The 20504-nt window shown below is 46.0% G+C and overlaps 1 protein-coding gene across 2 annotated transcripts in view; it reads right to left on the reverse strand.

Annotated features, from left to right (window-relative positions):
• Positions 1-1758: 1758 nt before the first annotated feature.
• Positions 1759-20504, reverse strand: part of LOC143765974 (uncharacterized) — a 63850-nt gene continuing 45104 nt past the window's right edge. For both annotated transcript variants that reach the window (XM_077253236.1, XM_077253237.1), the window contains exons 12-15: positions 17472-17592; positions 15897-16046; positions 14097-14269; positions 1759-4030 (exon numbers count right to left, since the gene is read on the reverse strand). In XM_077253236.1, the coding sequence (XP_077109351.1) occupies positions 3758-4030; positions 14097-14269; positions 15897-16046; positions 17472-17592 (717 nt within the window). In that variant the 3' untranslated portion in view covers positions 1759-3757. The remainder of the gene's footprint in view (positions 4031-14096; positions 14270-15896; positions 16047-17471; positions 17593-20504) is intronic.

The following is a 20504-nucleotide window of genomic DNA, read 5'->3' on the forward strand; positions in this document are numbered from 1 at the left end:
TGCCACCTGTTTATTTATGAAAATTTTTTGGCAGACATTTCGCCCACTTTATTATTTGGGCCTACTAACTGTGTCTGCCACTCATTACAGTTTTCCTCCACTGAACAAAGCAATGCCGCCTGCTAGTCCTGTTACCACATTTGAACTGCATTTAGCCTACTTTATTATTTGGGCCTACTATCTGTGTCTGCCACTCATTACAGTTTACCTCCACTGAACAAAGCAATGCCGCCTGTTTAGTCCTGTTACCACATTTGAACTGCATTTAGCCTACTTTATTACTTGGGCCTATTTCTGTGCTTTCTCCTCATCCTGCCCATTGCCCAGCCACTGCTAGATGAGTCTGCTGGTACGTTGACCCAGACCACTACATTCCCTTTGCACTCTACACAGCCAGAATCTGACCCTGCTGAAAGTCAGGTTCCCCTTCCCGCATACTATACCAACTTACACGGGGACAAAGAGGAAGGTGCAGATCAAAGTGCAGGTTTCTTCATCAGGTGGGGCGGGGCATACTCGTTGGTGACGTCACTGGCACAGGGCCCCTCATAGTACACAAAAGTGTTTCTGCCAGTGGGAGGCGCCACCCGCCGTCAAACACACCGCCGTACTATGAGTGGCCCTGTGCCAGTGCCAACGAGTGGGCCCTCCCTGCTTGCTCAGGATCACAGCACTTGCAAAGTTGAAATACTTACCTCTCCCTGCTCCACCGCCGTGACGTATTCCGCGTTTCCTGGGCCCACGAAAATCTTGAGCCAGCCCTACCCCCCCACAACTTTAGCCAAATGACCCCCAGTTTTCAATGCCTAACTATTATTATAAAGTAAATTAAGATTGACAAGCTTAAGTAATAAGAATTGATGTTTTTGGCATTAAAATGGGCACTATAGGTGTTTTCCTGTCCTCCACTCACTGCCGACTTTGATTCCCCATTGACTTGCATTGGGTTTCGTGTTTCAGTCGGCCCCCGACTTTACGCAATAATCGGACGATTTCACCCGACCCGACTTTTGACAAAGTCAGGTTTCGCGAAACCCGACTCGATCCGAAAAAAGTAAAAGTCGCTCAACTCTAAATTTAACTAATCAGGTGCCAAATACGTTTATTTCTCTGTAATTGAGAGGCAAAATAAAAACAAACGTTTTGTTACGTTCTGCAGCCACCCCTTCATGCAACCCCTTCATTATTTGTTAGGTGAGTGGGTGGTTGTTCTTATCAGTAGCTTACACCTCTGCTGCTCCAGCCTTTATCAGTGGGGGCCTGCTGCATCCTGCTAGTGCATTTGTCATTTGACAAGGTTTTGGTGAGGCTATTTTTTATGATGTTTTATGTTCTGCAGCCACTATTACATTGTGTACCCAGATTAACATGTAAAATTTGGTTAAAGGTCCTCTTTAATAATGTCCACTTCTTCAACTGGAAACGTGTAGAGACTTGATAAGAAATTGGAAGAAAGTACAGGTAGGCTCACAAGCTCATGTAGGACTGTCTACCGTTATACATGGTAACAAAGGCTAAGCAAAAGTAATAAGTTATGTTGGAACTTTGAATGATGAAAGAAATCAGTGGACAACGTCAGTGCTGCAGCCATTTTGTATAACATGTAGGATGAGTTTTGTGTTCGTAAGTAAATGGACGCTTTGCAAACCCCTCAATCTGGAGACTCCAGTCTATTGACATCCAGATATGGCACAAGGTATATGATTTTCTCTACATATTTCTCTTTCGAGTAAAGGAAGAGATGGGTAAATCAGAGGCTCCGCTTTTCCAAATTCCTTTATTGAACATGGAAACAGAAATATTGCACACAGCGATGTTAAGTGGAGCACTGCTCAGCTTGTCATCAGATGACATATACCACCATTATAGCTTCATATTAAAATAAAGGCACTGACCTAAGATGACCACTGGACACACAACATTCAAGTAATGTAATGGTCATCCTCTAGAAAAAGGTAAATGCCAGATGTTCCTCCATCTGTTTGTGCCCTAATACACGGCCATCTGACGGCCTTTACTAGCTATTGCTGCAGAAATCGTATGCAACGTAGTTTCAGAAATGGACATTAGGACAACGGCTCATAAGACACAGTTATACTTTGCCAGCAGCCCTAGGATGGTTCCCAATCCACATGCATTATGAGAGCCATACTAGACTGTGCCTGGTGAAATCTGCCATCATGTAACTGACTGATCTAATATAACGTTATTGCTGCTGGGGAGTTTCTCACATTGTCCCATAGATAGGAAGGCAGATCCCAATGTCCGACATCTGCCTCACAGTGAACAGGGCCCGTCCGGTTTTGTGTAGATTAATCCCCGTTTTATGAGACGTTCTGCAGCCATCTAGTAGACCATTGTGCTTCATTCTCCACCATTTTCAAGATCTCTGCCTGCTAATAGTGACACAGAATGTTCTTACTTACATGCCCAGACAGAAACCCCATCCTGACCAGGACGTAGAAAATCACGCGACTCCAGAATGAGTCACTTTACCTGTATTAATATATGCATCAGCAAACCTGCAGGACAGAAGATTGTCAATACTGGATACAACTGTAAGAAACCCTCAGCTGTGTGAAGTGCCTGGCCAATACAACATCCAGACTTTGGATTTAAACAGTAATTCGGAACCTTGAAAATAGTGAGGAGCTGAGGCACAGGAAAGTTATAGAATTTCTCATACCATAAAACTCAATAATGAGCCCTAATATAAAACAGGAGAGGACACGTATTAAACATGAATATTAAGTCTCATGCAGACATCTGTGAAACTCTGTGCATGTGCGGACCACAATGTGAGAGCGCGGACCCCAATGTAAGCACAGACTGTCGGCGGATCGCTGGACCAAAGCTCAGCATCCTTAGGCACATGAGGCTGTTGAGTTGGGAGACAAGCAGACAGTCCGTGTATTGCAGTCCATCCTCGCACCGATAGTCACAGGCATCTACATGAGTCCTTAGTCAGTTAGGAGGCCATACATGTAGCGGCAGCAAGCCGTGTAGCCAAGAACTGCAATTTTGCAATTTGGTTGTGGGGCCTGAGGCACTTCATCACTACAAGCATCGGCTCCTGCAAAGTCGACACGGTCACTGCTCCTCTGTGTGCGGACCGCAGGTACCATAATTACTAGTGATGAGCGAGTATACTCGTTGCTCGGGTTTTCCCGAGCACGCTCGAGGGGTCTGCGAGTGTTTGTAAGTGCTCGGAGATTTAGTTTTTATTGATGCAGCTGCATAATTTTCAGCTGCTAGACAGCTTGTATACATGTGGGGATTCCTTAGCAACCAGGCAACCCCCACATGTACTCAGGCTCGCTAGCAGCTGTAACTCATGCCAGTTGCGTGTGGACAAAAACGAAATCTCCGAGCACTCACAAATACTAGGAGACCACCTGAGCAACGAGTATACTCGCTCATCACTAGCAATTACCAATCAGTAACCTTTTACAAAGCCTCACTGGATCTAATCTGTGACCCATTAACTTTTCATCTCCCCAGTTTTATCGTTCATTCCTGTCCAATCTTTGTTACTACTTAAAACTAAAATCTTTTTCAACAACAAGAAACTGAAGAACAGAACTTTGTCATCTCTGATGCATTCGTCCTCTGCCATCAGAATGAGGAATGTGCATAGCGGAGGTCCCATTATAGCTGAGCTCACCAGCTCCTTGCTGGACGGGTGCCAGGCCTGCGACCCAGTTCTGAAATCCAGGCAGCCCACAAACTTTGGTAGATTTCACACTTCTTTTCTCCCTCAGACTTCCTTCCCTAAAATCACCTGAGTGTGGATGGTGCCAGCATCTACTTGTTCCATTTCCTGCAGTCCTGTCACCTGTAGGCCAATGATACTGCCGTCCTCAGTCTGCAGCGGGAGGACGTGATACTGAGACAGGGCATCAATCTCTTCCGAACTGCTGATCAGGAAGTGGACCTCGGCCTCCTGTTCTGCAGGGACCACCTGCCAGGCAAACTCCTCTTCCTGTGGTTCCAGGCTCCACTCATTCTCAAGCAGATTCGATTTATTGTTCTGAAATTAGAGCATAATGTCCTTTACAATCTTAGTTACAAGTACTGAATGAGGACTCCTTTTATATAACCCCTGATAATAGAGATCCTAGAATGACACTTCAGGTATGGCGCAGCCTTCACCTCTGATATTCATAATTAGAAGGGCCAACTTGTGCTATTTCTCTGGCCGTCAGCATATACTGCCTCCAGTAAATCCATCACTCATCTTGGGGGATTTGTTAACTCTCAGGGGGTACACATCATCTACACCAAAATATCATAATTGCTTAACTTTCACGCCAATTTCCGTTTTTGCAATTTCATTTTTTTACCTCCCCTTCTTCCTAGAGACAAAACTCTTATATTCTATCCACATAGAAATAGGAGAACTTGTTTTATGAGTGACTAGTAGTGTTGAGCGATACCGTCCAATACTTGAAAGTATCGGTATCGGATAGTATCGGCCGATACCCGAAAAGTATCGGATATCGCCGATACCGATACCCGATACCAATACAAGTCAATGGGACACCAAGTATCGGAAGGTATCCTGATGGTTCCCAGGGTCTGAAGGAGAGGAAACTCCTTCAGACCCTGGGATCCATATTAATGTGTAAAATAAAGAATTAAAATAAAAAATATTGATATACTCACCAGTCCGGAGGCCCCTGCACCTTACCGCTGTTAACTGGCAGCCTGCTTTGCTTAAAATGAGCGCGTTCAGGACCTTCCATGACGTCACGGCTTCTGATTGGTCGTGTGCCGCTCATGTGACCGCCACGCGACCAATCACAAGCCGCGACGTCATTCTCAGGTCCTAAATTCCTAGAATGAGGAGTTTAGGGCCTGAGAATGACGTCGCTTTGTGATTGGTCGCGTGGCGGTCACATGAGCGGCACGCGACCAATCAGAAGCCGTGACGTCATGGAAGGTCCTAAACGCGCTCATTCTTAGGAGCGGAGGCTGCCGGTTCCCTTGGTAAGGTCCAGGCTGCGTTGGAGAGGTGAGTATATCAATATTTATTATTTTTATTCTTTATTTTACACATTATTATCGATCCCGATACCGATTCCCGATATCACAAAAGTATCGGAACTCGGTATCGGAATTCCGATACCGCAAATATCCGCCGATACCCGATACTTGCGGTATCGGAATGCTCAACACTAGTGACTAGTGGTTCTTTTGAATGAAATCATTCATTTTAACACCTACTGGAAAATGTGGGGAAAAATTCAAAATGTGGTGAAATTGCAGAACCCCCCCACCAATTCTGAGATTGTTTTTTGTGAACTGTTTTTATGGTGTACATTTATTGGTAACAATGACCTTGCAGTATGATACGCCTCAAAAACAGGATTTTTGGTTGCTTACCGTAAAACCTGTTTCTCGGACCCTTCATTGGGGACACAGGAACCATGGGTGTATGTTGCTGCCTCTCGGAGGATGACACTATGCACAAAAAAGTTAGCTCCTCCTCTGCAGTATACACCCCACCGACTGGCATTCTGATAATCACTTAGTGAGAAAGCAGTAGGAGAAACAACCAAATTGAAAGAACACAACAACTTAACTGTAATAATCAAACACACAAAATTAATCATAGAACACAGGAAACAAAGGAAAGAATCAACATGGGAGGGTGCTGTGTCCCCCAATGAAGGCTCCGAGAAACAGATTTTACGGTAAGCAACCAAAAATCCTGTGTTCTTTATCATTGGGGACACAGGAACCATGGAACGTCCCAAAGCAGTCCCTGGGGAGGGAAAACAGAGTTCCAACAGGTTGGAGAACTCACCACTGCCGCCTGCAAGATCCTTCTGCCAAGGCTGGTATCTGCTGAAATGTAGGTATGGACCTAGTAAAATTTGGCGAACGTGTGGCCGGAAGACCAGGTTACCGCTTTGCAAAGCTGTAGGGCAGAAGCCCTGTGGTGCACCGCCCAGGAAGCGCTGACTGCCTGGGTAGAGTGAGACTTAACCCCAGGAGGGGGCACTCTCTTCTTGACCCGGTAAGCCTCTAAAATTGCCGTTTTGATCCAGCGGGCGATAGTCGCATTGGAGGCCGGTAGGCAGTACCAGCAGTACTTAATTATACGAAGACAGCCTATAAACAGTATTAGAGACCGTGCATGTCAGTCTTCTATAGGGCCCACTGCCCGACAGGACATTCGGTGCCACGATTGTCACACTGCAGCTGTTGGATATCACACGCTGTCCCTGCAGGGCACGTGATTAAGAATGATGTAACATCAATTTTAAGTGTCATAGTGCAATGTATTGCCATGGCCCGGTAAGCAGCTATAAAGCACTTAATCGTGCAGCTTGTACTCATCACTCTCTAGGCACCTATAGAAGACTGACATGCACGGTCTCTAATACTGTTTATAGGCTGTCTTCGTATAATTAAGTACTGCTGGTATAAGCAAATATGGTCTACAACATTCATATGCACCAGGTCACTTTAAATGATTAAGTATAATCTACAACAAGTTGCTCCTCGTGGGACAGTGTGCGCTGCCCAAATCTATTCACTCTCATGTTACAGCATACTATTTATGTGCCTATCGTCATAGCACCTTCTAGGACTCACTGTGGCACTATGAATGGGTATTGATCCCTGTGTAGGACTTATCTTAATGCCCTGCAGGCTGTGACATAATAATAGGTGCTGTGTGTAGCTTCCCAGGTGAATATTGATCTTTCTGGAAAAGTATCTCACAATTTGCCATCATAAGTCCACTACATGTACTCATACATTTTAATTCACGTCGTTGGGGCTTAGTATTCCCTATCTGTAGGCTTATCTCTGTCTAGCCGTTTAGGGGCACCTTTAGACATCTGCATTGTGTGGGTAGGGGAACCCTCATATATTGGTAGGGTCTATCAGGATCATAGGGTAAGACGACGAGGAGTGGGGGCGCCACAACGCCTCCCCCTAGGGCGCCAACCCCCACTGTCAGGTAGCCACCAGCATAGCCATCTTGATAGGGTTTATACCAGTCCCCAACTTCAGTTTTTTCACTGTGTGTTGTGGTTTTTCTTTTTTTCTTTGGTGTAGCCACAGGTTAGGTGGCATTTTAACGATTCATCAATAAACATATTGGACATGAAGATAGGCGTCCTAAATGTCTATGGAGCACAGAAATTCCTGTGCCTCCATGGAAGTGATTACTGAACGAAGGGATTCCATCCTGAAATGTTGCAGACAAACTCTTTTGTTCAATAACTTGAGGTCCAGAATGGGACGAACCACGCCATCTTTTTTCGGCACCGCAAACAGGTTCGAGTAGAAACCTGTGAATCGTTCTCTTTCTGGAATGGGAACGATTACCCCCAAACTGAGGAGGGAGGTGATGGCTGCAAAGAAACCCGGGACCAGAGCCGGGTCTCTTGGAGGGCAAGATTCGAAGAATCCATCCTGGGGCCGAGAAACTAATTCTATTTTGTATCCTGAGGATACACCTTCCCTGACCCATGAATCCTTCACCGAGGTGAGCCAAACGTCTCTAAAGAAAAGGAGATGGCCGAACAGCTTGGGAAATGCGCTGGGGTCATGTTGAGAGTCATGCCGAGGTAGACCTTCTAGGTCTAGTCCAGGTGGACCTTGGGGGTAGCGGGAAAGCCATGAAGGGGTGGGCCTAAAGGAAATCTTCTTCCTATTTTGATGCACTTGCGGCCTCTGCTGGTGGGATAGGGAATCTGTCCTCGTGGAACGACGAAAGGGCCAAAAGGACCGACTGTCGCTTAGGAAGAGGCCGGCGAGGTTTGGACTGGGGGAGAAAGGAACTTGTTCCCACCATGGCGTCCTTAATAATTTGGTCCAGCTTGGAAAAGAAAAGACGTGATCCATGAAAAGGCACGCTGGTAAGTGACTTCTTTGATAAGTCCGCCTGCCAGGCCTTAAGCCAAACAGTCCAACGGATGGCAACAACGTTACAGAACTCGGTATCCAGGGAGGCAGAAACCAAATACTCTCCTGCGTGAGAAATCTGGCTGGCAAGCTATGCCAGCTGTTCTGGTTGAGCCGCAGCCAGAAGGACCTGATGGAGCCGTTTGGCCCATTTGGCTACAGACTTTGAAATCCAAGTGGAAGCAAAGGCCGGACAAAGAGGATGCAGCCAGTTCAAAGGCTGACTTCGCAAAGTATTCTATAATTCTATCATTAGAATCCTTCAGAGATGCTCCACCAGAAAGCTGGGGGGCCGTGCTGGTACAGTCTAGAAACTGGCGGATCCACGGAGCGAGAAGCTATCCAGCTGGCGGTGAGTTCCCGAGAAAAAGAATATAACACGCCAAGGCGCTTTCCCCTTTGGAAGCGTCTTGTCGGATTCGCTCTTTCTCTGGCCAGAAGCTCCTCGAATTTAGGATGAGGAACGAAAACCTTGGAAGTTGATTTAGACCATCTAAACAAAACCGCCTGATCTGCGGGTTGCGTAGCAGAATCTTTAATGCCACAGGTCTGGTTAATCACTCCAATGAGGCTCTGAACCATATCCCTCATGCTAGAGATTTGGTTCGAATCCAGCTCCAAAACATCCTCCGAAGGCACGTCCGAGAACGCCTCGCCTGACTCGGAAAAGGAAGACCGGGAAGAAGCAGAATGCTGAGACAGACCGTGGGGCGAGATGGAATGGGAAGAGCACTCAGACCGGCATTCCTGTCTGGATCTTTTGCCGCCTATATTGGTAGGCTCGGATGGAGCCTCCTGTGACCCGCTGGCTTCTGCGTTAGTCTGCAGTGGCAGCCTATCAAGTTAGGACACCAGGGTCTGAGACACCCTTTTGAGATCCGCCACAGATTAAGACAGAAAGGAAGCCCACCCTGGGATATGGACCTCACTCTCACGATGGACAGCAGGGGGGTCCTGGGAGGTGGGCACAGTGGGGTTGCTGCAGTCCTGACAGAGGGAAGAGGACTGACCTGAGGGAAGCCTACATTTACAGGAAGAACATACAAAATGTCGGACTAAAGCAGAGGAAGAGGAAGCAGGAGGACAGGGACGTTCTCCCTTAGAATTAGACATGGTGAAAAACAGACCCACTAAAAAATGACAAAGGGTTAGGGGACAGGAGAGCAGAGCAGAGTGTCTGTCTGCTGTGCAGCGCTATCACTGCAGATGTCCTGTAGCTTCCAGGCTGTAGGGGCTGCGAAGATCAGTAGGGAGGGCAGGTCCTGCAGAGGGAAGCACATGCCTAAAATGGCGACCACTGGAGGTGCAGGGTAAAAAGGCATGCTGCAGAGAAAAGGGCTTGCGTAAAGGAGCAAAAAAAAGCCAGCTCTCTAAGGCCGGAAGAAGGGGCGGAGCTGACCAAGCGATCCGGGAGCAGAAAGATGGCACTGGTCGTAGACTGCGCTGATGCTGGGAGGAGTGGGCGGGGCCAACTGCGCAAGCCAGGGGGACAAAGATGGCGCCGATCTCAGGCAGTGCTGTGGCCAGGAGGAGTGGGCGGAGGTAGGCGCTGGGCTGCAGGAAGGAAAGACAGGCGGGAGAAAGCCCGCCCGAAAGAGAGAAGACAAGGGTGCGGAGTTACAGCGCCGGAGTAGGCCCGAAGAAGCCTAGATTAAAACCCGGTGGGGGGAGAGGAGAAACGGCGTGGAGGCACAAACTATCACCAAATTCACCATCGCGATTGCCCCCGTCTGTGCCTGAAAGATCCAGACACATCCAAAAGGTAGCCCACAAAGAAAGGTGCTGGGAACGGGGGACCCTCTGACAGAGATAAAAGTCCTGGGGCCGCTGCCGTAAAGCCCAAAAGATTTCCCCCACCCTTGAGAAAGGAGATCACTGGCTGACAGACCTTGAATACTCACCTTCTTCATCTGTATATCTTCTCTGAAAGCAGCTTGGGGAAAGAAGGAAGAGGTACCTCAGTCTCCAGGGAATGCAAATGACGTCCAGAAAGATCTTGCTGATGGACGTCCTCGTCTCCTCAAACCGACAGGCTCTGGTGGATGAGTGGGTGGAAGACGGGGGCTAGGACCGGTCCGGATCGCCTAAACACGCTTCTGTGTTAGGGGCTGGGGTCCTGCCGAGTAGACTTATGAGCATACGGGGTGGCAGTACACGCCGTACTCAGTCTTTTTGTGGGAGCACAGTTGTGACTATTCACACTGTATGCCTCGGGGTACCTGAAAAGAAACGACGCACACTGAGGAATATTTGGGTCTAATGAAAGACAGGTGTCCACCTCCTACTGACACCAAGCTAAACTGATTATCAGAATGCCAGTCGGGGTGTATACTGCAGAGGAGAAGATCACTTTTTTGTGCATAGTGTCAGCAGCATACACCCATGGTTCCTGTGTCCCCCAATGAAGCGATACAGAAAACATGATTATGGCAATAACAAATATGTCCAGTTTTTATTATTTCAGTCGTGAAAAAAAAAATCAGATATTTAGCAAAAAATTTTGGGGGTTGTGTTGCCATTTTCCGAGACCTGAAACATTTTTATTTTTCAGCCGAAGGAGCTGTGTGATTGCATTTTTCCACCCACGACTGTTATCGGCAGGTCCTGGCTGTAATACACAGCCATCACCTGACTGGTATAGGATGGTCTCGCTGCAGGAGCCCACTCCACATACCCACTTCCAATCTGCGAAGTACATGTACGGCGGATGTTGTGAATGGTTTTTTTTTTGGTTTTGTTTTTTTTATTAACTCAATAGATTTTTATTAAGTTTAAAATCACAATAAACATTTAACAATACAGGGATTTTGATAAGATCCCCCCCCCCTGCAATATATCCCAACATTACCAAACTCCCCCTCACCCATTTAGACAGCTCATGCTCTTCCCTTAGCATATCGTATACCGGCATATACTTTAGTATTATGTGATGACTCCTACTGTCCCCTTATAAACAAACATTCCAACAGGAAAAAAACTTCACAGAACGTTCTTCCCTCATCCCTCCCCTACCCCAATTCCAGCCAAGGCGTCCACAGTTAATCATAAAACTCCACTTTCCCCCTTTTCTGGTAAACCCCCTTTTCTAGAGTAATAACATGTTTCACATATCAAAGGTATTCTCCTCTAGAAGGTGGATCCTCTAACCCAGTTTCTTGCTATGACCTTCCAGCCATGTACAATAGTCTAGCAATTGCCATCTTCAAATTGTTATCTACTCTTATCTCCTCTACATATCCCAACAAACACACCACCGGTTCCCTTGGGACCATGCATCTATAAGCCCCCTCTATTCGACTGATAATCACCAACCAGAAAGCAGCCAACCTCGGACACATGCTCTGGACGTGTAAAGCACGTGAAGCAGTCCAGCATTGTCATTCCTACACCTAGGGCACTCAGACCGAGTCAGAACGCAATCCGGCCATATACAAAACATCTGGAGATCTATACACTCTACGTACGATATAAAGCTGAGACAGTCTATATGGTTCATTCAGCGACAGTTTTGGTATCCATTCTAGCACAGACATCCATGTTTCATCCTCTAAATGGCCCAATTCTCTCTCCCATTTAGTTCTAGCACCAATCGGGAAACCCAGTAAATGAGTATGTAGTAGGTCTCAGTACAAGGTGGAAATAACCCCTCTCATTGCCCCCTCTCCACACACATACTCCAACACTAAATCGTCTTGAATTTTAAAACAGTCTCCCCTGTTCTGAGCATTAAACGCATGTCTCGCCTGTGCATATTGATATCCCCCAGAAGCCCTAATACCAAACTTCGATTGTAGCTAGGAAAAGGATTTCAGATCTCGCCGCTCTAGAACCTGATAGACATATCGTATCCCCCTGGACTGCCATTCTGGTAAACATCCTATTGCCATAAACTCCGGTAAATTGTTATTAAACCACAGCGGGGAGAACCTGGTAAGACAGGTGACTCCACGAATTAGTCTGACTCTTCCCCATAATTTATATATCAGGAATTGCGTAGGATAGATTTTCCCAAGTGCCCCCCCCCCCCAGAGACCCATCTCCCAAGCACTGTACTGCAGAACATCTTGTCGTCACCCTCTCTATCAGCTGTTGTACCACGCTGGTGGACGCCTCAGGCTCCCAGCCCTTTAAGTGCTGTCACTGAGCCGCCAGGCAGTATATTTCAGGGTTAGGCAAAGCCAAACCTCCTTCATCCTTAGGTCTCTGAAGCGTCTCCAACCTAATACAGGGCTGCTGCTTCCCCCACACCAAATTCCTAAATAAGGAGTTAAAGGGAACCTGTCACCACGTTTTTGGAAGATGGGATAAAAATAGCGTTAAATAGGGGCAGAGGTGGGCGTTACATTAGTGTGTGTGTTATGCGTTTATTACCCACCTAAGTTGCCGAAATAACTTTGCAAAGTCTCCGTTTTCGCCTGTCAATCAGGCTGGTCAGGTCGCATGGGCGTTGTCTTCCCCCAGATTTGGCGTAGTTTTCCGTTGGTGGCGTAGTGGTGTGCGCATGCCCAAAGTCCGGAATCCTCTTCCAGGGGATTTAAAATAGCGCGGTGTTCGTTATTGCATTGGTGATCGGTGGGCGCGGCCATCTTCCTTTGGCCGCGCGTGCGCAGAAGCGGCGCTCTGCTGGCCGCGGCTTCAGGAAAATGGCCGCCGCGATATCCATCTGCGCACGCGCGGCATCCCGCGGCCATTTTCCTGAAGCCGCGGCCAGCAGAGCGCCGCTTCTGCGCACGCGCGGCCAAAGGAAGATGGCCGCGCCCACCGATCACCAATGCAATAACGAACACCGCGCTATTTTAAATCCCCTGGAAGAGGATTCCGGACTTTGGGCATGCGCACACCACTACGCCACCAACGGAAAACTACGCCAAATCTGGGTGAAGACACCACGCCCATGTGACCTGACCAGCCTGATTGACAGGCGAAAACGGAGACTTTGCAAAGTTATTTCGGCAACTTAGGTGGGTAATAAACGCATAACACACACACTAATGTAACGCCCACCTCTGCCCCTATTTAACGCTATTTTTATCCCATCTTCCAAAAACGTGGTGACAGGTTCCCTTTAATCAGCTTAAATTTCCCACATGGTATCCAAATAGGTGGAGAACATACATTATCTTAGGCATGAGAATCATTTTAATAAGATTGACTCGGCCCACCACTGACAAGTGCAATTTAGACCATGCCCCTACTTTTGCCTTAAGAACCCCCAACACGGGAGTCAAATTCTTATGCAAGTAATCTGTAATCGGCAGAGAGATCCATATCCCCAAATATTTGAATTGATCAGCCACTTTAAGTTTGCCTCCCTCCGCAACATCTCCCATCTTATCCCCTACGTCACCTACCTTAAACAGAGTTGATTTATTCCAATTTATCCTCAACCCCGACAATGCTCCAAATCTTTCAATAAGCCGAATAGCATTTCCCAATGAAATATGTGGATCGCTCAAGAACAGCAGTATGTCGTCCAAGTATAACGCTATCTTTTCTTCAATTGACCCATACTTAAACCCAGATACTTCAGCAGAATGTCTAATCTTGGCGGCCAAAGGCTCAACAGCAAAAGTAAACAGGAGATGGGGAGAGTGGACACCCCTGTCTCGTCCCTCTATGTAACTTAATCGTACGAGAAAACTCTCCATTCACCCCAACTCTAGCCACTGGTTGCACATACAGCAGTTTGACCCAGGACACAAATTGTGGACCAAAACCAAAACAGTGTAACACCTGCCACAAATATCCCCATTCTACACTGTCGAAAGCCTTATGGGCTTCTAAGGATGCAATAACTCTCTGGCCACAGTTATCAGCACTCAGCTGTACATTCATAAAAAGCCTTCTTAAGTTAACTGTCGTAGACCTGTCGGGCATAAAGCCGGACTGATCCGGATGTATTAATTTCGAGATAACACCTGAAAGTCTGGTTGCCAACACCCCGGCCAGAAGCATGGCATCTGTTGTAAGCAAAGAAATTGGTCAGTATGACTCAGGATATTGTAAGTCTTTATCCTCCTTCGGGATTACCACTATTATGGCGTTGTGAAAGGGTTAATCAATGCTTTCTGCGGCAACTTAGCAAATGCATCTACCAGAAACTTATTAACGACTGCTGTTCTTCTCGCACTTCTTACAAGGTAATCATGAAATCTTACAGTCTTCATACTCACATTTCTCATCACCACTTTCCTCTTGACCGTGGGCACATTAGACTTCACAGTCTTCCTTTTCTGATGGACCTTTTGATGCTGTCTCAGGACAAAGCGCTCATGAAATGTGGCCGGGCAGAAGCGACACTTCAGTGCATACTTCGTTTTAGAGTGCTGCTTGCGAATGTGAATCTCTGCAAGATAGATCACAATGTAAAAATATCAGGACTGACTATGGAAGGAGATAGCAGAGGTGGTGGCCACGATAAAAATACACTACTCAAAAAATAAAGGGAACACTACAATACCACATCCTAGATATGACTGAATGAAATATTCCAGTTGCAAATCTTTATTGATTACATGGTTGAATGCATTGAGAACAATAAAACATAAAATGATCAACGTAAATCAAAATTAATATCCCATAGAGGTTTGGTTTTGGAATGATATTCAAAATCAAAGTGGAAAATCAAAATTCAGGCTGATCCAACTTCGGTGGAAATGGCTCAAGACAAGGAAATGATGCTCAGTAGTGTGTGTGGCCTCCACGTGACTGTATGAGCTCACTGCAATGCTTGGGCAGGCTCCTGATGAGGCAGCCAGTTTTCTTGAGGAATCTCCTCTCAGACATGGACTAAAACATCAGTCAACTCATAGCCAGTCTGTGGTGCAACGTGGTATTGGTGGATGGAATGAGACATATCTCAGATCAACTCGATTGGATTCAGATACGGGGAACGTGCAGGTTAGTCCATAGCATCAATGCCTTCATCATACAGGGACTGCTGACACACTTCAGCCATGAGGCCTAGCATTGTCATGCATTAGAAGGAACCCAGGACCTAGTGCACCTGCATATGGTCTTCCATTATGTACCAGGATGAGATCCTCAGATCTATTGTAAGTCAGGGTACTGCTGGCTAGCACACGGAGGGCTGTGCGGCCCTCCAAAGAAATGCCTCCTTACACCATTACTGCCCCGCTGCCAAATTGGCTACAGACTGTCACATGTGCTCAGTCTGAACCTGATCTCATTCATGAAAAGTACAGGGTGCCAATGTCAAATCTGCCAATCTTGGTGTTCTCTGGCAAATGTCAATCGCACTGCATGTAAGCACAACATCCACTTGTGGACGTGGGGACCTTATACCACCCTCAATGAGCCTGCTGGAGGTCATTTTGCAGGGCTCTAGCACTGCTCCTTCTGATCCTCCTTGCACAAAAGAGGAGGTAGAGGTTATGTTGCTGGGTTGTTGCCCTCCTTTGGCCCCCTCCACGTCTTCTGGTATCTGCTCCATGCTCTGGACACTGTGCTGACAGACACAGCTACTCTTCTTGCCACAGCAGCATTGATATGCCATGAGCAACTTCTGTGGGTTGTAGACCCTGCCTCATGCTACTGTACAGTACCTCTAGAGGTGACAGCAACAAAATATAAAAGTGACAAACAGCCAAAAAGGAGGCGAACAGAGAAATGGTCTGGTCACCCCCTGCAAAACCTCCCCTTTATAGGGGTTGTCTTGCTAATTGTTTATAATTTCAACCCGTTGTCTGCTTCATTTGCATAACAGGAGAAATTGATTCACAATCGGTGTTGCTGCTTCATAACTGGACAGATTGAATTAACAAAAGTGTGATTGACTTGGAGTTACATTGTGGTTTTTTGTTTAAGAGTTCCCTATGTATTTTTTTTTTTATTAAACAGTTTATAATGGTCAGACCTCTATTAAAATGTATGATCTCCCCTGTCTTCTCCCTGCATACAATATTCCACTTTTTTAACTAAAGTTCCTGATAAATGATGAATAAGATACTCACTTAGGCCAACCTTCCCAGTCAGGACAGTGTCACACAGGGGGCAGTGTAACTTGGGCAACTCTTTAGTGTGTTTCCGCAGAACGTGCATCTCCATAGTAGACTTTTGGGTGAATGTAATCTGACAGACGGAACACGAGAATGGACGTTCACCTAAGGAGAATAAAAAGTTGTCACTCATGAAAAATGCACAAAAATCATAGTTACTAAGGCTACTTTCACACTAGCGTCGTTGCGGCGCACCGACGCTAGCAGTGAAACCGCCGCACAACGGTGGCAGCGGATGCAGTTTTACATCGCATCCGCTGCCCCATTGTGATGTGCGGGGTGGCGGAGTTCCGGCCGCGCATGCGCGGTCGGAAAAGACGCTGAGGACGCACAAAAAAAACGGTTGCGACGTGCGGCAATGCGTCGCACTGCGTCACTAATGCTAGTCTATGGAGAAAAAACGCATCCTGCAAGCACTTTTGCAGGATGCGTTTTTTTTGCAAAACAACGCATAGCAACGTGCAGTGCACGACGCTAGTGTGAAAGCGGCCTTACCGATAACGGTATTTCTCTGATCCCATGACGGCACCACGGAGTGAGTGAGTGAGAGGGATCCGCCCTCAGGGACAGGAAAGCTACAGGTGAAAAAGGCGGTACCTCTCTCCCACATCAGTTGGTTTACAGAGCCTTAACAGAACTTCAGCTGTAACTTAAACTGTTAAACTAAACAAAATATTTTAATTTTAAGCTTATAAGAGGCACAGAGTGACTAAATATTAATAATTAATCCTAGTGTGCACACCCACATGTGAAAGGAGGGAAGGCACGGGTGCTGTCATGGGATCAGAGAAATACCGTTATCGGTAAGTAACTACGATTTTCTCTTTCCCCCATGACGGCACCACGGAGAGAATTTCATAGAATGTACATTAGGGGGGACCACTGCCTCCAGAACCCTTCTGCCAAAGGTGAGGTCTGAAGAAGAGGTCAAGTCTAGCCGGTAATGATTAAAGAATGTAGAGGGAGACGATCAAGTGCTCCAGGAGAAGACCAGCTGCTCTACATATCTGTTCAATTGAGGCTCCAGCTCTCTCTGCCCAGGAGGTCACCACCGCTCAGGTCGAATGAGCTCTAACCCCCTCTGGAATGGCTTCATTACACGAGGAATACGAGAGGAGGATAGCGTCTTTATCCATCTCGCCAGTGTGGTTTTTGATGCTTTATGTCCCTTCTTTGGACCTTGAAAGCACACAGAGACCTATCCCACCTACCCCACGACGATCAGGTATGCTGCAGGTTCCCCGTCACAGACAGGAAACCAAACTGATGTGGGACAAAGGTACCGCCTTTTTCACCTGTAGGTTTCCTGTCCCCGAGGGCGGATCCCTCTCTCTCCGTGGTGCCGTCATGGGGGAAAGAGAAAAATGAAAGACCCAGGAAGTCATCACTCATGGTATCACAGGAGTTAGAATATCATCAAAGTATAATCGTCTCTATTCTTTTGCCTTTTTAAAGGATGAGAATACCCTAGTGGCACCTTGTCAGAAGGGTTTTAACCTGCATGTTTATATATTCCCATATTTTACTGACCTGTATGCGTCCTCTTGTGTCTAGTCAGCTTGAAGGCATCTGTGGTGGCATAGTTGCACTGATCGCAACGGAAAGGTTTGTAATCATTGTGAATTTGTATATGTATGATCAGATCTTCAGCCTAAAGAGGAGATGAATCACAATTACAATGCAGTGATACACTTACAGCGTCCCAGTCTGTGCACTAGCATGACACAATGTGCCCACAATCTATTATATGTACGTCAGTACTTTATCTATTCTTTTAGCATTATGATAAATATTTGGTTATTCAGAGAATCGTAATGTTTCTGAAGACAGATCTGGGCAGCATCCACACCAGGCTCAGCCGCTATAGGGCACCAGTGGGCAAAGAGGGAAGTTATCCACCAGTCCACTGGGGATGTAGTTACATATTGCACTTCTCCACTTTTCCCATTTACTAATAGTGAGGAAGCAGGAGCAAAATATTATAATATCAGGAATCTGCAAAATCTAATTACTAATGCAAGTGTTTCTCACTAAATTAGAATATCATCAAAAAGTTAATTTCAGTTCTTCAATACAAAAAGTGAAACTCATTATATAGGGTCATTACAAACAGAGTGATCTATTTCAAGTGTTAATTTCTGTTAATGTTGATGATTATGGCTTACAGCAAATGAAAACCCAAAAGTCATTATCTCAGTAAATTAGAATACTTCATAACACCAGCTTGAAAAATTATATTAACCCCTTAACGACCGCCGATACGCCTTTTAACGGCGGTAGTTAAGGTACTTAAACCCTTAAAAAAAGTGTATAGCGCCCCCCAGAGTCGGATTTTCTCTGGGGTCTCAGCTGCCAGGGGTAGAGAACATGATTTAGATCGGTTTTTACCGACCCCGGTTTTGTGATCGCTGCTACTAACCATGTAGCGGTGACCGCAAAAAAAAAAAGTGCGATGTGCCATTTAATTTCTCTCTCCTCTGAAGTGATCGCACAACAGAGGAGAGAGAAATAGTAACATAGTTATTAATTAAGGTTGAAGGAAGACTAAGTCCATCTAGTTCAACCCATAGCCTAACCTAACATGCCCTAACATGTTGATCTAGTGGAAGGCAAAAAAACCCCATGTGGCAAAGAGTAAGCTCCACATTGGGGAAAAAAAAAATTCCTTCCCGATTCCACATAAGGCAATCAGACTAGTTCCCTGGATCAACGCCCTATCAGGGAATCTAGTATATGTAACGTAACATTATACTTTTCAAGAAAGGCATCCAGTCCTCTCTTAAATTGAAGCAATGAGTCACTCATTACAACATCATACGGCAGAGAGTTCCATAGTGTCACTGCTCTTACAGAAAATAATTTGCGTCTGTTATCATGCTTAAACCTTCTTTCCTCCAGACGTAGAGGATGCCCCCTTGTCCCTATCTCAGGTCTATGATTAAAAAGATCATCAGAAAGGTCTTTGTACTGTCCCCTCATATATTTATACATTAAAATAAGATCACCCCTTAGCCTTTTCCAAACTAAATAGCCCCAAGTGTAATAACCTATCTTGGTATTGCAGACCCCCCAGTCCTCTAATAACCTTGGTCGCTCTTCTCTGCCCCCGCTCTAGTTCAGCTATGTCTTGAACTGTGCACAGTATTCTAAGTGTGGTCGCACTAGTGACTTGTATAGAAGTAAAATGATGTTCTCCTCATGAGCATCTATGCTGCTTTTAATGCATCCCATTATTTTATTTGCCTTTGTAGCAGCTGCCTGACACTGGCCACTAACCCAGTTTTCATTGACGGTTTTGTCCAGAGTTTTAGGCTGAGTTCACACGTAGCAGAATTGCCGCGGAAATTTCCGCGGCAATTCTGCGCCTCCTGCCGCGGGTATATCGCATGCAGAATTTGCATGCATATACCCGCAGAAAACTAGCGTTTTGCAAGCATAATTAGCTTGCAGAATGCTAGCGTTTTCCAAGCGATCTGTAGCATCGCTTGGAAAACTGTTTGACAGGTTGGTCACACTTGTCAAACATAGTGTTTGACAAGTGTGACCAACTTTTTACTATAGATGCAGCCTATGCAGCATCTATAGTAAAAGATAGAATGTTAAAAATAATAAAAAAAAATAAAAAAAAAAAAAGGTTATACTCACCTCAGCGGCGTCCGTTCCTAATGCTGTGTGTTCAGGACCTTCCATTGACGTAGCGGTCACGTGACCACGGGTCATGTGACCGCGACGTCATCGCAGGTCCTTCACACACACCTCGGAAGCCTCTGAGAAGGTCGGGCCGCCAGAAGGTGAGTATATCGCTATTTTTTATTTTAATTCTTTTTTTTTTACCACTTATATGGTGCCCAGTCCGTGGAGGAGAGTCTCCTCTCCACCACCCTGGGTACCAACCGCACTTGATCTGCTTGCTTCCCGCATGGTGTGCACAGCCCCGTGTGGGAAGTAAGCAGATCAATGCACTCCTATGTGTGCAGAATCGCCGCGATTCCGCAATTTTAATGAACATGCTGCGTTTTTTTCTGGATTGCGATTCCGCTCAGGAAAAAAATGCAGCATGTGCACAAAAAATGCAGATTGCATTCTGTTACATAGGATGCTTAATGTTAGCGTTTTTTTCGCAGTTTTATAGCGTTTTTATAGCGAAAAAAACGCAAAAAATCTGCTACGTGTGCACACAGCCTTAGAATTAAGCACATAGTTATACATCTTATTACTTCTACACAAGTGCATGACCTTACATTTATCCTTAATTTATCATTAAAGCTCATTTGCCATTTATCAGCCCAAGCTTCTAGTTTACATAAATCATCCTGTAATATAAAATTTTCCTCCTCTGTATGGATTACCCTGCAGAGTTTAGTGTCATCCGCAAATATTGAAATTCTGCTCTGTATGCCCCCTACAAGGTCATTAATATGTTAAAAAGAAGAGGACCCAATACTGACCCCTGTGGTACCCCACTGCTAACCGCGACCCAGTCTGAGTGTGCTCCATTAATAACCACCCTTTGTTTCCTATCCTCGTCTTCCCCCCCCGATACTTACCAGTGTCTCCCGATGC

Source organism: Ranitomeya variabilis, chromosome 4, assembly GCF_051348905.1.
Source record: "Ranitomeya variabilis isolate aRanVar5 chromosome 4, aRanVar5.hap1, whole genome shotgun sequence".
Taxonomy (NCBI): Eukaryota; Metazoa; Chordata; class Amphibia; order Anura; family Dendrobatidae; genus Ranitomeya; species Ranitomeya variabilis.